Below are 12,671 nucleotides of genomic sequence, written 5' to 3' on the forward strand. Positions count from 1 at the left end.
CATTATAAAATGTATAGTAAAGTACGCAAATTAATTGTAAACTCAAATTTTAACATTCAGGCCTTAAACAGAGTATTTGAAAAATCCAAAACGATGTTAAACATAATTATAAAAACGACATTTTTTTAAAAGCTTTATTCGTCTTCAGTATTTGGACACTGTTGAGAACAAGCTAAGGTAAGCAGATCGGCGAAGAGCTTCGGATAAACTCCTTCTTCATTACCGCCTACCACGAAAATGTGATCCTCTGAAAAAGCCACTTTTCTTGCTTCTTCCATATTGACTTTATGCTCAGCGCTTTCAACAAAGATGTAGTAAATCTAAAATAAAAAGGCTTAAACCATAGACCTAAACAAATTTTGCCAAACGGGGTTGGTTGTAAACATATTATCTGATTTATCTGTACAATGGCTATATCTGAATATATATTTCATATTCGTCAAATTATTTTAATTCCTCAAAAAATTATAACCGCTAGAAAATACATAGTACATTACTTATTTTAAAGGATTTTTTTTTTTTTTTTTTAAATCAACGGTAATTCTATTTAAATTAAATATTAAGAAATAAAAAAATTATTGGAACTAAAGCTTTATAGGTTATATAATGCTTTCAACTGATCCAACGTTATGTATAAAAAGCAGTTACTAACATAGCGCTAAAAAACTCTGTTTTCCTATGTTGTGATGGCACGAGTAAATTGACTTTAACAGGAATTTCCATTCTTAATACAAAAAACAACTTCCCCAAAGTTGCAGTCTACAATGGAGTACAGCTGTAGAGAAACCAAATCTAAAATTACCACCACTCCGTCTTTCCTTAAATCGGCCGCTGCTTGCGTGACGTCATCATCCGATTCTTTCTCCACGCCAACGAATATGACGTCACTGTGTTTACTTCGGCGATGAAAAAGGCCTAAAATGTTGTCTCGAACGTAGCGAAGGGCTGCACCAGTGTTTGCCGTGTTGTTAGCTAAAGGCGCATTCAGTTCAGTTTGTAGAAATAAAAGGAATTATTTATGATAAATTTTCTCTGACTGCGATTTTATATTGAGTAACTTTCTAACAATTTGATTAAATTTTAACATTTTCAACAATCTAAATTCATAATCTAACAGAACTAAACAAAACCTTGGGCTCAACCGAAACTTTAACCGTAAAATCCAACCGGTTGCGTGTTTCTGCTACAAAAATGATAGCACAACTCTTTGTGTATGCAAACCTGAGGCATTATATGTTCCCATCCTTACTAAATCATCAGGCTGTACAACGCCGTACACCTTCTCGTTGAAGTAAATCATAAACTCCTGGTAATATTCCTTGCTGTGAGTAAGGTTTCTGAAATGCAAAAAAATTGGAAAAGTTTTTTTTAAGTTTCAAATCAGCCAAAAGTATTTTAAAAAAGAAAAAAACTTATTCAAAAACAAATTAAAAAAAAAAGTTTAAACAAAATAACTCTATTCTCAGTAGCGATTTAATCTGATTAAGTTGATAATGTTTAGGAATTTTTTGTGTACGCATTCAACATTTTCGTATCACCCTAAGTGTTGCATTACCTTGAATTTATATTGCACATAATAGTAAATTAACTTACTGGAACATAAAATTAATGTTAACATGTCTTTTGCGAAAATTCTCCTCGCTGTTGAATTGCAGAAGTCTTACATTGTCCATTGGCAAATTTGGTGGACATTCTTCTGTGAAAAGAGTATTCAACAAAAAAAGTCTATTAAATACTTTGACAATTTTTTTTTCAGCTGGGAAGGATTATTTGCATTTAAAATACTAAAATACCTTTTGGCCCAAATATATTTCTCTTTACATACTAAAAATGGAATTACTTTATTACGGCAGAACATTGGAAGGTATATTTGCATTTCAAATGTACCCTATTTTGTAATATTAGTGGCACTTTTGGCTAAAAACAAAAACATATTATTTAACCTTTTTATTTATATTTGCAAGTGCTGTAAAAAGATTAATTCAACATTTTGTATTTGAAATCACGAAAAAAAGAAAAGTAGTAAGCAATCTATTTTCCGTGTGCAAAATCTGCAGAATTTACCAATCAATTATTTAACAAAACTCTTATCAACGTAAGTGATTTCGCTTTATAAAAACGTTAGTATAACGCTGCAGCTTACTGATACAACAAGGTTTCTTTTCACTCCACTTTCCGTTTCCGAGACACAAGCGATTTTGTTTGTTGAGGGGGAAACCGTGGTAACCGGTCTCGTTGCATGTGTAGGTACACAGCGACCCCAAGAGGTTAGAGTTGGAACAAGTCACGTGACCATGATCAATTTCAAGGGAAGGCATCGGACATTGTGTAGAAGACACTAAATATTTTTCAATATTTATGTCTACATTATATTTTTTCAATAAAAAGGAGCAAATGCATGGCACACGTTTTTTATAGTTCACGGTATTTTAAGTGTAATTTTCGCGGTTAGCGTTTGAGCAAGTCACGTGACCATACTCCATGTGGAACGATGGCATTAAACATTTCAAAGAAATGACTGTATTAAAAATATACGCTGCTAAAACATTACTTACAGCATTGTTTATTAGTAAAGAAGACCTTAAAGGTTCGTAGTTTTTACCTAACCAAAAGCGCGCCGCTTTTTATGACGTAACTCTGCCAGTCCCAGTTCAGTCATTTGCAAAATTTCTTAAGTCTAATCAAGAGTTTTTTAATAAATAAAATGTCCCAGTCAAGAAATAATTAGAGCAAGTCAATTCTAAGTCACATCATAGTCATAAAAATTTAACATTAAACTATTAAAGTTGATAAACCAAGTAAAACATAATCAGAATCACAGAACAAGCAAATAGTTTTATGTGCAAAACTTAAGATAAGTGCCTAATTTTATAAAATATATTTAATGAAAAATAATAATATTATTTTGAATATCAACATTATACCGCATTGGATACCTTCGCAATTTTCGTTTTTATTGCACGAATCTCTGTCGCAGCAGCACCAGCAGTGGGAATGGTCCTGGTCGTTATTGCAAAAGTAAGGAATTCTGTTCCAGTTCTGGAGACAAAATCATAAATTTCAAAGTAAGGATTAGTCCGCAACACCCAAAGAAGCTTCTACGTTTTCGACAATCAGTGTTTGGCTATAGCAGGCAAAGGTCTTTTGGTTCCAAGGGTCTTTTACCTTAAGCGTTTTAATTAAAGTTACTTGGTGTGGTGAATTAGGACAAATAACTTAACTTCGGCTAGCGTAATTTAGGGACATGATTTAAATAAATTGGAATTTCTACGCTTAAAACTGCTTGCTTTGCTAGTAATATCCATTCAAATAATGCAGGGACCGAACTTAAGTTTTTTGCCAAAGACTTGACTGTGTTCTTTATAAAATGACTTAATACCAGTAGAAGTATGGACATTTATTGACACCTGTAGGCGCTGATTTTCGCATGCCTTTCGCTGCTTGCATTGCTTCCACATTTTGGTGTAGCCGTAATCTTTTCGAACTTCAGTCGAACAAACCTGATAGATAAAAAACGAGTTAAAACGTCTAAAAATGACCAGATACAGCAACAACGTCATATTGCAAAATGGCCCCGAAAATACGAATTTAGCTATTGAGTTTGACGGGCGTGTCCTGTAGAAAAATCTTTTACAATTAGTCCAACAGTAATTAGCGTCTATATCAGTAGTCCCCAAACGTTTTTGGTACGCGGTACACTACAAATATTCTAAATATTTCGCGGCACACTTTTAACAGAACAACAATAGAGTCATTTTGCAATCACCCTTAACACACGAAAAACTATATGAAAATGTCTCAAAATGTTTTTATTTTTTTAATGGCTAGTATTTAAGTTTAAATTGCTTGCGTGTATGCCTATTGCTAATACAAATACTGTATTTTCCGAAATTGCAACACGTTTTGCGGCACACTTGGCAATCTCTAGAGGCACACTAGTGTACCGCGGCACACAGTTTGGGAATCACTTGTCTATACAAACAAGTTTTTATTCTTCATACCTTTACTAACGTTAGTTTATTACCTCGACGTTTCGGCATTCCATCAACCTTCCAGAACTTGAACATTCCAGCGAATTTCTCGCGTTTTCACAATTCCAGCATTTTACGCACCAACCTGTGAACGGCAGCGTTAGGATTGGTCACAAATTCTTTAACGAGGAGTTGGTAGTTTATAACTTACCGCTTTGAGGAAACAAGATTGCCAGCAAACTAACAGCAAAAAGGCACCAGTAACTTACACGTCGCATCGCGATTTTACCGAGATATACTGAACAAGAGCAGCTGATTTTGTAACAAATCTAGACTGTAATGTTGCTAAACTTGCCTTGGCCACTAAAATTATTGGTTTTGCAAACTGTGTGATAACACGTGTAATTTGGCCTTAGGCGCTTAAAATCGTTGCGAAAATATGTAAATAAGGATTTTGCAATATCCAATGATCACCGTTAAAGGCTGCACAGATGAAAATATCATTCTTACAAAATACGGGGCTACAAGGCACAATTTGCTTTTGTTAAGATTCCTTAATTAAACAACGCTTGCATTTGGTGTTTTGCTATGTGTGTGCTTTACCTAGTTACCAATATTTTTTCATATTTTTTTTAGTGTGCCGTTCGTAGCCTATTAAATTGTTACTGTATAGTTTACTTTTCACCAAAACACTATGTATGGTTAGATAAAGATATAGCGACAATCAAACAATCTCTAACTAAACAAACTATGTTGCGTATTACGAAAACGGATATCAAAAAACAAATAGTTGTAATTGCAACGACCGAACTAGGGTAAATATTACTTACAATTATGAAGCAAACAGTTTTGTTCAGAAATTGTACCAACGGAATGTATACCAAACAAATTATCAATTAGTTAAACAAATTGCAATATGTTTTGCAATTCCACGAGAAAGTATGCGACGTTGCCCGAGGCGAAAATCTTATAATTGGACCGTATCAACCGTCACGTAAGCGAGATCGGTTGCATGAATGTAGTAGGCCTAGTTAACGAGAGCACTACTACATGGTAGATTTTGCTTTGGCATCCTCACGACCAAAAAATCTTTAAATAATTCTTGATATCCAGGAACGATTGTATAAAAAACGCATTGTGCTGTTGTAAATGTAAATTTGCACTTTTCGTAATATTTGTCTCACCTCACAAACAAACTATTTATACGATCCACGCATTTAATTTTTTCTTTTAAAAACGCATTTTGTCAAGTGTACAGCGGGTTTTAAAGTTTGTTTACTCATAAACAAAGCAGAATCGTGCCTCAAAGAGGCAGATTGTTAAAAATGTTTAACAAATAAAAACACTTGTAGACAAAGTTAATAAGTGAACGTACTTGAAAACGATGCAAACACTTGTTTAACAATTGGATAACTTCGTTTTGAAAATAAACTTTAAAAAACAAGAAATTACTAAATTATAGAAACTAATAAATTATAGAATTAATTCTCATGAAATCACAAACATTTTTTTAAAAACACTTTTTTTAACGAAATGCGGTATATAATAACTAATTATCCAGCTGTTTTACGAAATCGCCTGCGATTGTCTTTTCACACGTTTTACCGATCTGAAACCGTAAGAACTTCGCTTTCAGCTAACAACACGGTCAACACCGGAAATGCTCTACGCTACGTTCGCAACAACATCTTGAAGGATCTTCATCGCGGTGGCGGACACAGCCATCTCGTTGTAGTAGGCGTCGAGAAACAATCGGATGTATTTAATGTGCCGAAAGACGTTTTTTGCAAATCATCTTAATACACCAATTCACGAACTATCGTGCAAATTGTACAATCTTAATACTTGCTTGACAAGGGATGCATTTTCACAAACTTGGGATTACAAATTGCACTCACATAATAAGTTTATTTTACTCACTATCGAAATTAGCGGTAGGGTAGCCTACTTTTCGACTTTTTACGACGAAATTGAAAGTTCCGTCAGCTATTTGCTATTCTATGCGGCTGAAATTTTGTAATCACTAATATATTATTTTATTAACTTTTTCAAAGAAGATACAGCCAGTAAAATAATAAATATTATTCACAAACCATAAAAATATTTAGGTACTATTAACGCATCTATTATGTACTAATGAATCTCGAAGCCAAAAAGATCGAGTAAATCAACATCGTCCTTCCTAACAAAGACGTTTCGATACGTACTTTTATTATCATCAGCAAATTAAAAACATATTCTTTTTTTTAAATTAATAATGCCGCAGTGAGTGGCTTGCTTTACTATACAAAGAAAAATTGCTTTCATGAAGTATCTCGTGTTGCAACAGATTGAATTATTGGCATAATTTTTATTTGCGGCAATCAGACAAAAATGCAGAAGGCAATACGCTTTGCTTGCTTTAAGCGCTTCAGGCAAACTGCAAGTTTGGTTACACTTTCTCCTATGCAGGTCTAAACTCATTTGTGCTAAAAAATCTAATAGAAGCAAAGTAAGAATACTTTATTGCAGTTTGACAGCAGCAATGTTGTTGTTTATAAAAAAATGTGTAATTTGTAGTGCAACTTTTCAGGATTTCCCTTTTTTTATTAAAGTCCAAATTTCCTTCCCCAACACGATAAGTTAAATTCGAAATTCTTGATTTTTAACTTTGCTATTTTTACACTGTTTATACAATATGTTCTACGGTTAAAATTGTTTTAAATTTCATCAATATCTTGACTAAATTACCTGTTTAAACAATGTGTTACTTATGATGCTGACGTCAAATGCGCACTCAAATGAGTTTGTCATGTATCTTCCCAAACAAAATCGTCGTTCAGCTTTTAATTTTGCACGCTTCATTGTGATTATTGCAAATCGCCGACTAAAATGTTTTCAACAATATTCTTTAAAATTTGTCAAAGTGCAAAATATGCCCTCCGAAAGTTTACCGAAATCAGTCAGCCTAAAATTTACAGTGCAAGCAAGGCCAGACTAGAGAACAACTAGCCTCTGGTGAGGTTCGAACCCACGACCTTCGGTCATACCGACTGCCGAAAGGGTTGATGACAGAATACACATTGTGTACATGCCTATTTCATTTATTTTGCAAAGTTTTAACTCAAGGATATGGTACATAATAAAATGTATAGTAAAGTACGCAAATTAATTGTAAACGCAAATTTGAACATTCAGGCCTTAAACAGAGTATTTGAAAAATCCAAAACGATGTTAAACATAATTAAAAAAACGACAACTTTTTAAAAGCTTTATTCGTCTTCAGTATTTGGACACTGTTGAGAACAAGCTAAGGTAAGCAGATCGGCGAAGAGCTTCGGATAAACCCCTTCTTCATTACCGCCTACCACGAAAATGTGATCCTCTGAAAAAGCCACTTTTCTTGCTTCTTCCATATTGACTTTATGCTCAGCGCTTTCAACAAAGATGTAGTAAATCTAAAATAAAAAGGCTTAAACCATAGGCCTAAAAAAATTTTGCCAAACGGCGTTGGTTGTAAACATATTATCTGATTTATCTGTACAATGGCTATATCTGAATATACATTTCATATTCGTCAAATTATTTTAATTACTGAATAAATTATAACCGCTAGAAAATACATAGTACCTTACTTATTTTAAAGGATTTTTTATTTTTTTTTTTAGAGAAAGTAGGTTCCATAAAAACAACGGTAATTCTTTTAAAATTAAATATTAAGAAATGAAAATTTATTGGAACTAAAACTTTATAGGTTATATAATGCTTTAAACTGATCCACCGTTAGCGATGTATAAAAAGCAGTTACTAACGTAGCGCTACAAAACTCTGTTTTCCTATGTTGTGATGGCACGAGTAAATAGACTTTAACAGGAATTTCCATTCTTAATACAAAGCAACTTCCCCAAAGTTTTAGTCTACAATGGAGTACAGCTGTAGAGAAACCAAATGTAAAATTACCACCACTCCGTCTTTCTTTAAATCGGCCGCGGCTTGCGTGACGTCATCATCCGATTATTTCTCCACGCCAACGAATATGATGTCACTGCGTTTACTTCGGCGATGAAAAAGGCCAAAAATGTTGTCTCGAACGTAGCGAAGGGCTGCACCAGTGTTTGCCGTGTTGTTAGCTAAAGGCGGATTCAGTTCAGTTTGTAGAAATAAAAGGAAATATTTACGTTTTATTTGTTATATTAAAATTTTCTCTGACTGCGATTTTATATTGGGTAACTTTCTAACAATTTGATTAAATTTTAATATTTTCAACCCTCTAAATTCATAATCTAACAGAACTAAACAAAACCTTGGGCTCAACCGAAACTTTAACCGTAAAATCCAACCGGTCCGCGTGTTTCTGCTACAAAAATGATAGCACAACTCTTTGTGTATGCAAACCTGAGGCTTTATATGTTCCCATCCTTACTAAATCATCAGGCTGTACAACGCCGTACACCTTCTCGTTGAAGTAAATCATAAACTCCTGGTAATATTCCTTGCTGTGAGTAAGGTTTCTGAATTGCAAAAGAATTGGAAAAGTTTGTTTTTTTGTTCCAAATTTAGCCAAAAGTATTTTAGAAAAGAAAAAAACATATTCAAAAACAAATTAAAAAAAAGTTTAAACAAAATAACTGTATTCTCAGAAGCGTTTTAATCTGATTTTCGTAAGTTGATAATGTTTAGGAATTTTTTGTGTACGCATTCAACATTTTTGTATCACTCTAAGCTGCTGCATTACCTTGAATTTATATTGCACATAACAGTAAATTTACTTACTGAAACATAAAATTGATGTTGATATGTCTTTTGCGAAAATTCTCCTCGCTGTTGAAGTGCAGAAGTCTTACATTGTTCATTGGCAAATTTGGTGGACATTCTTCTGTGAAAAGAGTATTCAACAAAAAAAATCTATTAAATACTTTGACAAATTTTTTTTCTGCTTGGAAGGATCATTTGTATTTAAAATACTAAAATACCTTTTGGCCCAAATATATTTCTCTTTACATACTAAAAATTAAATTACTTTAGTTAGTACGGCAGAACTTGGAAGTTATATTTGCAAAAATCTGGACAAAGCAGAATTTACCAATCAATTATTTAACAAAACTCTCAGTATCAACGTAAGTGATTTCGCTTTAGAAAAACGTTAGTATAACGCTGCAGCTTACTGATACAACAAGGTTTCACTCCACTTTCCGTTTCCGAGACACAAGCGATCTTGTTTGTTGAGGGGGAAACCGTGGTAACCGGTCTCGTTGCAAGTGTAGGTACACAGCGACCCCAAGAGGTTAGAGTTGGAACAAGTCACGTGACCATGATCAATTTCAAGGGAAGGCATCGGACATTGTGTAGAAGACACTAAATATTTTTCAATATTTATGTCAACATTATATTTTTTCATTAAAAAGGTTTTTTATAGTTCACGGTATTTTAAGTGTAATTTTCGCGGTTAGCGTTTGAGCAAGTCACGTGACCATATTCCATGTGGAACGATGGCATTGGACATTTCAAAGAAATGACTGCATTAAAAATATACGCTGCTAAAACATTACTTACAGCAGTGTTTATTAGTAAAGAAGCACTTAAAGGTTCGTAGTTTTTACCTAACCAAAAGCGCCCAGCGCCCCGCTTTTGATGACGTAACTCTGCCAGTCCAGTTCAGTCATTTGTAAAATATCTTAAGTCTAATCAAGTGTTTTTTAATAAATAAAATGTCCCAGTCAAGAAATAATTTGAGCAATTCAATTCTAAGTCAACTCATTGTCATAAAAATTTAACATTAAACTATTAAAGTTGATAAACCAGGTAAAACATATTCAGAATCACAGAACAACCAAATAGTTTTATGTGCAAAACTTAAGATAAATGCCTAATTTTATAAAATATATTTAATGAAAATGTCATTTGTCCAAAAAATTTAAGTTACGTCAAGTCATTGACTTTAAGTCAATACAACACTGTAAAATAAGAAAATATGAAAGGTAGTATACCACTTTCAAAATAAGCATGACAAATTTAATTCGAAAAGATCAGCCAACCGTTGTTTTTTTTGTTATAATTTGTTAAAAGCTATATATTTGTATTTTGAATATCAACATTATACCGCATTGGATACCTTCGCAATTTTCGTTTTTATTGCACGAATCTCTGTCGCAGCAGCACCAGCAGTGGGAATGGTCCTGGTCGTTATTGCAAAAGTAAGGAATTCTGTTCCAGTTCTGGAGACAAAATCATAAATTTCAAAGTAAGGATTAGTCCGCAACACCCAAAGAAGCTTCACTGTTTTCGACAATCAGTGTTTGGCTATATCAGGCAAAGGTATTTTGGTTCCAAGGGTATTTTACCTTAAGCGTTTTAATTAAAGTTACTTGGTGTGGTGAATTAGGACAAATAACTTAACTTCGGCTAGCGTAATTTAGGGACATGATGTAAATTAATTGGAATTTCTACGCTTAAAACTGCTTGCTTTGCTAGTAATATCCATTCAAATAATGCAGGGACCGAACTTAAGTTTTTTGCCAAAGACTTGACTGTGTTCTTTATAAAATGACTTAATACCAGTAGAAGTATGGACATTTATTGACACCTGTAGGCGCTGATTTTCGCACGCCTTTCGCTGCTTGCATTGCTTCCACATTATGGTGTAGCCGTATTCTTTTCGAACTTCAGTCGAACAAACCTGATAGATAAAAAACGAGTTAAAACGTCTAAAAATGACCAGATACAGCAACAACGCCATATTGCAAAATGGCCCCGATAAATCGAATTTAGCTATTGAGTTTGACAGGCGTGTCCTGTAGAACAATCTTTTACAATTAGTCCAACAGTAATTAGCGTCTATATCAGTAGTCCCCAAACGTTTTTGGTACGCGGTACACTACAAATATTCTAAATATTTCGCGGCACACTTTTAACAGAATAACAATAGAGTCATTTTGCAATCACCCTTAACACACGAAAAACTATATGAAAATGTCTCAAAATGTTTTTATTGTTTTAATGGCTAGTATTTAAGTTTAAATTGCTTGCGTGTATGCCTATTGCTAATACAAATACTGTATTTTCCGAAATTGAAACACGTTTTGCGGCACACTTGGCAATCTCTAGAGGCACACTAGTGTACCGCGGCACACAGTTTGGGAATCACTTGTCTATACAAACAAGTTTTTATTCTTCATACCTTTACTAACGTTAGTTTATTACCTCGTCGTTTCGGCATTCCACCAACCTTCAAGAACTTGAACATTCCAGCGAATTTCTCGCGTTTTCACAATTCCAGCATTTTACGCACCAACCTGTGAACGGCAGCGTTAGGATTGGTCACAAATTCTTTAACGAGGAGTTGGTAGTTTATAACTTACCGCTTTGAGGAAACAAGATTGCCAGCAAACTAACAGCAAAAAGGCACCAGTAACTTACACGTCGCATCGCGAATTTACCGAGTTATACTGAACAAGAGCAGCTGATTTTGTAACAAATCTAGACTGTTATGTTGCTGAACAAACTTGCCTTGGCCACACAAATTATTGGTTTTGCAAACTGTGTAATACACGTGTAATTTGGCCTTAGGCGCTTTTGCGAAAATATAAATGTAAGGGTTTTGCAATATCCAATGATCACCGTTAAAGGTTGCACAGAGGAAAATATCATTCTTACAAAATACGGGGCTACAAGGCACAATTTGCTTTTGTTAAGATTCCTTAATTAAACAACGCTTGCATTTGGTGTTTTGCTATGTGTGTGCTTTACCTAGTTACCAATATTTTTTCATATTTTTTTTAGTGTGCCGTTCGTAGCCTATTAAATTGTTACTGTATAGTTTACTTTTCACCAAAACACTATGTATGGTTAGATAAAGATATAGCGACAATCAAACAATCTCTAACTAAACAAACTATGCTGCATATTACGAAAACGGATATCAAAAAACAAATAGTTGTAATTGCAACGACCGAACTAGGGTAAATATTACTTACAATTATGAAGCAAACAGTTTTGTTCAGAAATTGTACCAACGGAATGTATACCAAACAAATTATCAATTAGTTAAACAAATTGCAATATATTTTGCAATTCCACGAGAAGGTCTACGAAGTTGCCCGAGGCGAAAATCTTGTAATTGGACCGTATCAACCATCAGGTAAGCGAGATAGGTTGCATGAATGTAATAGGCCTAGTTAACGAGAGCACTACTATGTGGTAGATTTTGCTTTGGCATTCTCACGACCAATAAATTCCTTAAATAATTCTTGATATCCAGGAACGATTGTACAAAAAACGCATTGTGCTGTTGTAAATGTAAATTTGCACTTTTCATAATATTTGTCTCACCTCGCAAACAAACTATTTATACGATCCACGCATTGAATTTTTTCTTTTAAACACGCATTTTGTCAAGTGTACAGCGGGTTTTAAGGTTTGTTTACTCATAAACAAAGCAGAATCGTGCCTCAAAGAGGCAGATTGTTGAAAATGTTTGACAAATAAAAACACTTATAGACGAAGTTAATAAGTGAACGTACTTGAATGAAACTTAAAAAAAAAAGAAATTAAACTAAAATCAACTAAAATCAAAGAAACTAATAAATTATAGAATTAAGTCTCATAAATAAAGTCACAATTTTTTTTTAATTTTTTGTTTTTTTTCTTATAAAGTCACAAACTTTTTTTAACAAAGCTTTTTTTAACGAAATGCGGTATATAATAACTAATTATCCAGCTGTT

At 33.6% G+C, this 12,671-nt stretch overlaps 3 protein-coding genes across 3 annotated transcripts; all 3 read right to left on the minus strand.

Moving 5' to 3' along the window:
- Nucleotides 1–1,691, minus strand: LOC146146140 (uncharacterized). Its single transcript, XM_083390369.1, has 4 exons — nucleotides 1,594–1,691; nucleotides 1,222–1,337; nucleotides 803–972; nucleotides 1–320 (listed from the first exon to the last, which is right to left on the minus strand). The coding sequence occupies exons 1-4, from the start codon at nucleotides 1,671–1,673 to the stop codon at nucleotides 135–137; spliced, it is 552 nt and encodes a 183-aa protein (XP_083246495.1). The 5' UTR covers nucleotides 1,674–1,691; the 3' UTR covers nucleotides 1–134.
- Nucleotides 1,692–1,888: 197 nt separating this feature from the next.
- LOC146146141 (uncharacterized) lies at nucleotides 1,889–4,323 on the minus strand. Its single transcript, XM_083390700.1, has 6 exons — nucleotides 4,183–4,323; nucleotides 4,025–4,116; nucleotides 3,408–3,500; nucleotides 2,937–3,039; nucleotides 2,144–2,338; nucleotides 1,889–1,917 (listed from the first exon to the last, which is right to left on the minus strand). The coding sequence occupies exons 1-6, from the start codon at nucleotides 4,247–4,249 to the stop codon at nucleotides 1,889–1,891; spliced, it is 579 nt and encodes a 192-aa protein (XP_083246826.1). The 5' UTR covers nucleotides 4,250–4,323.
- A 3,618-nt stretch (nucleotides 4,324–7,941) lies between these two features.
- On the minus strand, nucleotides 7,942–10,622 carry LOC146146142 (uncharacterized). Its single transcript, XM_083389877.1, has 6 exons — nucleotides 10,534–10,622; nucleotides 10,063–10,165; nucleotides 9,116–9,305; nucleotides 8,724–8,826; nucleotides 8,346–8,461; nucleotides 7,942–8,080 (listed from the first exon to the last, which is right to left on the minus strand). The coding sequence occupies exons 1-5, from the start codon at nucleotides 10,582–10,584 to the stop codon at nucleotides 8,381–8,383; spliced, it is 528 nt and encodes a 175-aa protein (XP_083246003.1). The 5' UTR covers nucleotides 10,585–10,622; the 3' UTR covers nucleotides 7,942–8,080; nucleotides 8,346–8,380.
- Nucleotides 10,623–12,671: the final 2,049 nt, after the last annotated feature.

This window comes from Ascidiella aspersa, chromosome 5, assembly GCF_963924565.1.
Source record: "Ascidiella aspersa chromosome 5, kaAscAspe10.2, whole genome shotgun sequence".
NCBI lineage: Eukaryota > Metazoa > Chordata > Ascidiacea > Phlebobranchia > Ascidiidae > Ascidiella > Ascidiella aspersa.

Coding starts and splice junctions, on each gene's coding strand:
- LOC146146142 (XM_083389877.1), bottom strand. CDS start 10,584: ATGTGGAAGCAATGCAAGCAGCGAAAGGCGTGCGAAAATCAGCGCCTA. Junction 9,306..10,062: donor TAAAAACGAAAATTGCGAAG/GTATCCAATGCG, acceptor AAAAATATTTAG/TGTCTTCTACACAATGTCCG. Junction 8,827..9,115: donor AGTGAAACCTTGTTGTATCA/GTAAGCTGCAGC, acceptor CTCTTTTCACAG/AAGAATGTCCACCAAATTTG.
- LOC146146140 (XM_083390369.1), bottom strand. CDS start 1,673: ATGGACAATGTAAGACTTCTGCAATTCAACAGCGAGGAGAATTTTCGC. Junction 1,338..1,593: donor AACATTAATTTTATGTTCCA/GTAAGTTAATTT, acceptor TTTGCATTTCAG/AAACCTTACTCACAGCAAGG. Junction 973..1,221: donor GGGAACATATAATGCCTCAG/GTTTGCATACAC, acceptor ATGCGCCTTTAG/CTAACAACACGGCAAACACT.
- LOC146146141 (XM_083390700.1), bottom strand. CDS start 4,249: ATGCGACGTGTAAGTTACTGGTGCCTTTTTGCTGTTAGTTTGCTGGCA. Junction 4,117..4,182: donor AATCTTGTTTCCTCAAAGCG/GTAAGTTATAAA, acceptor TGCCGTTCACAG/GTTGGTGCGTAAAATGCTGG. Junction 2,339..2,936: donor TAAAAACGAAAATTGCGAAG/GTATCCAATGCG, acceptor AAAAATATTTAG/TGTCTTCTACACAATGTCCG.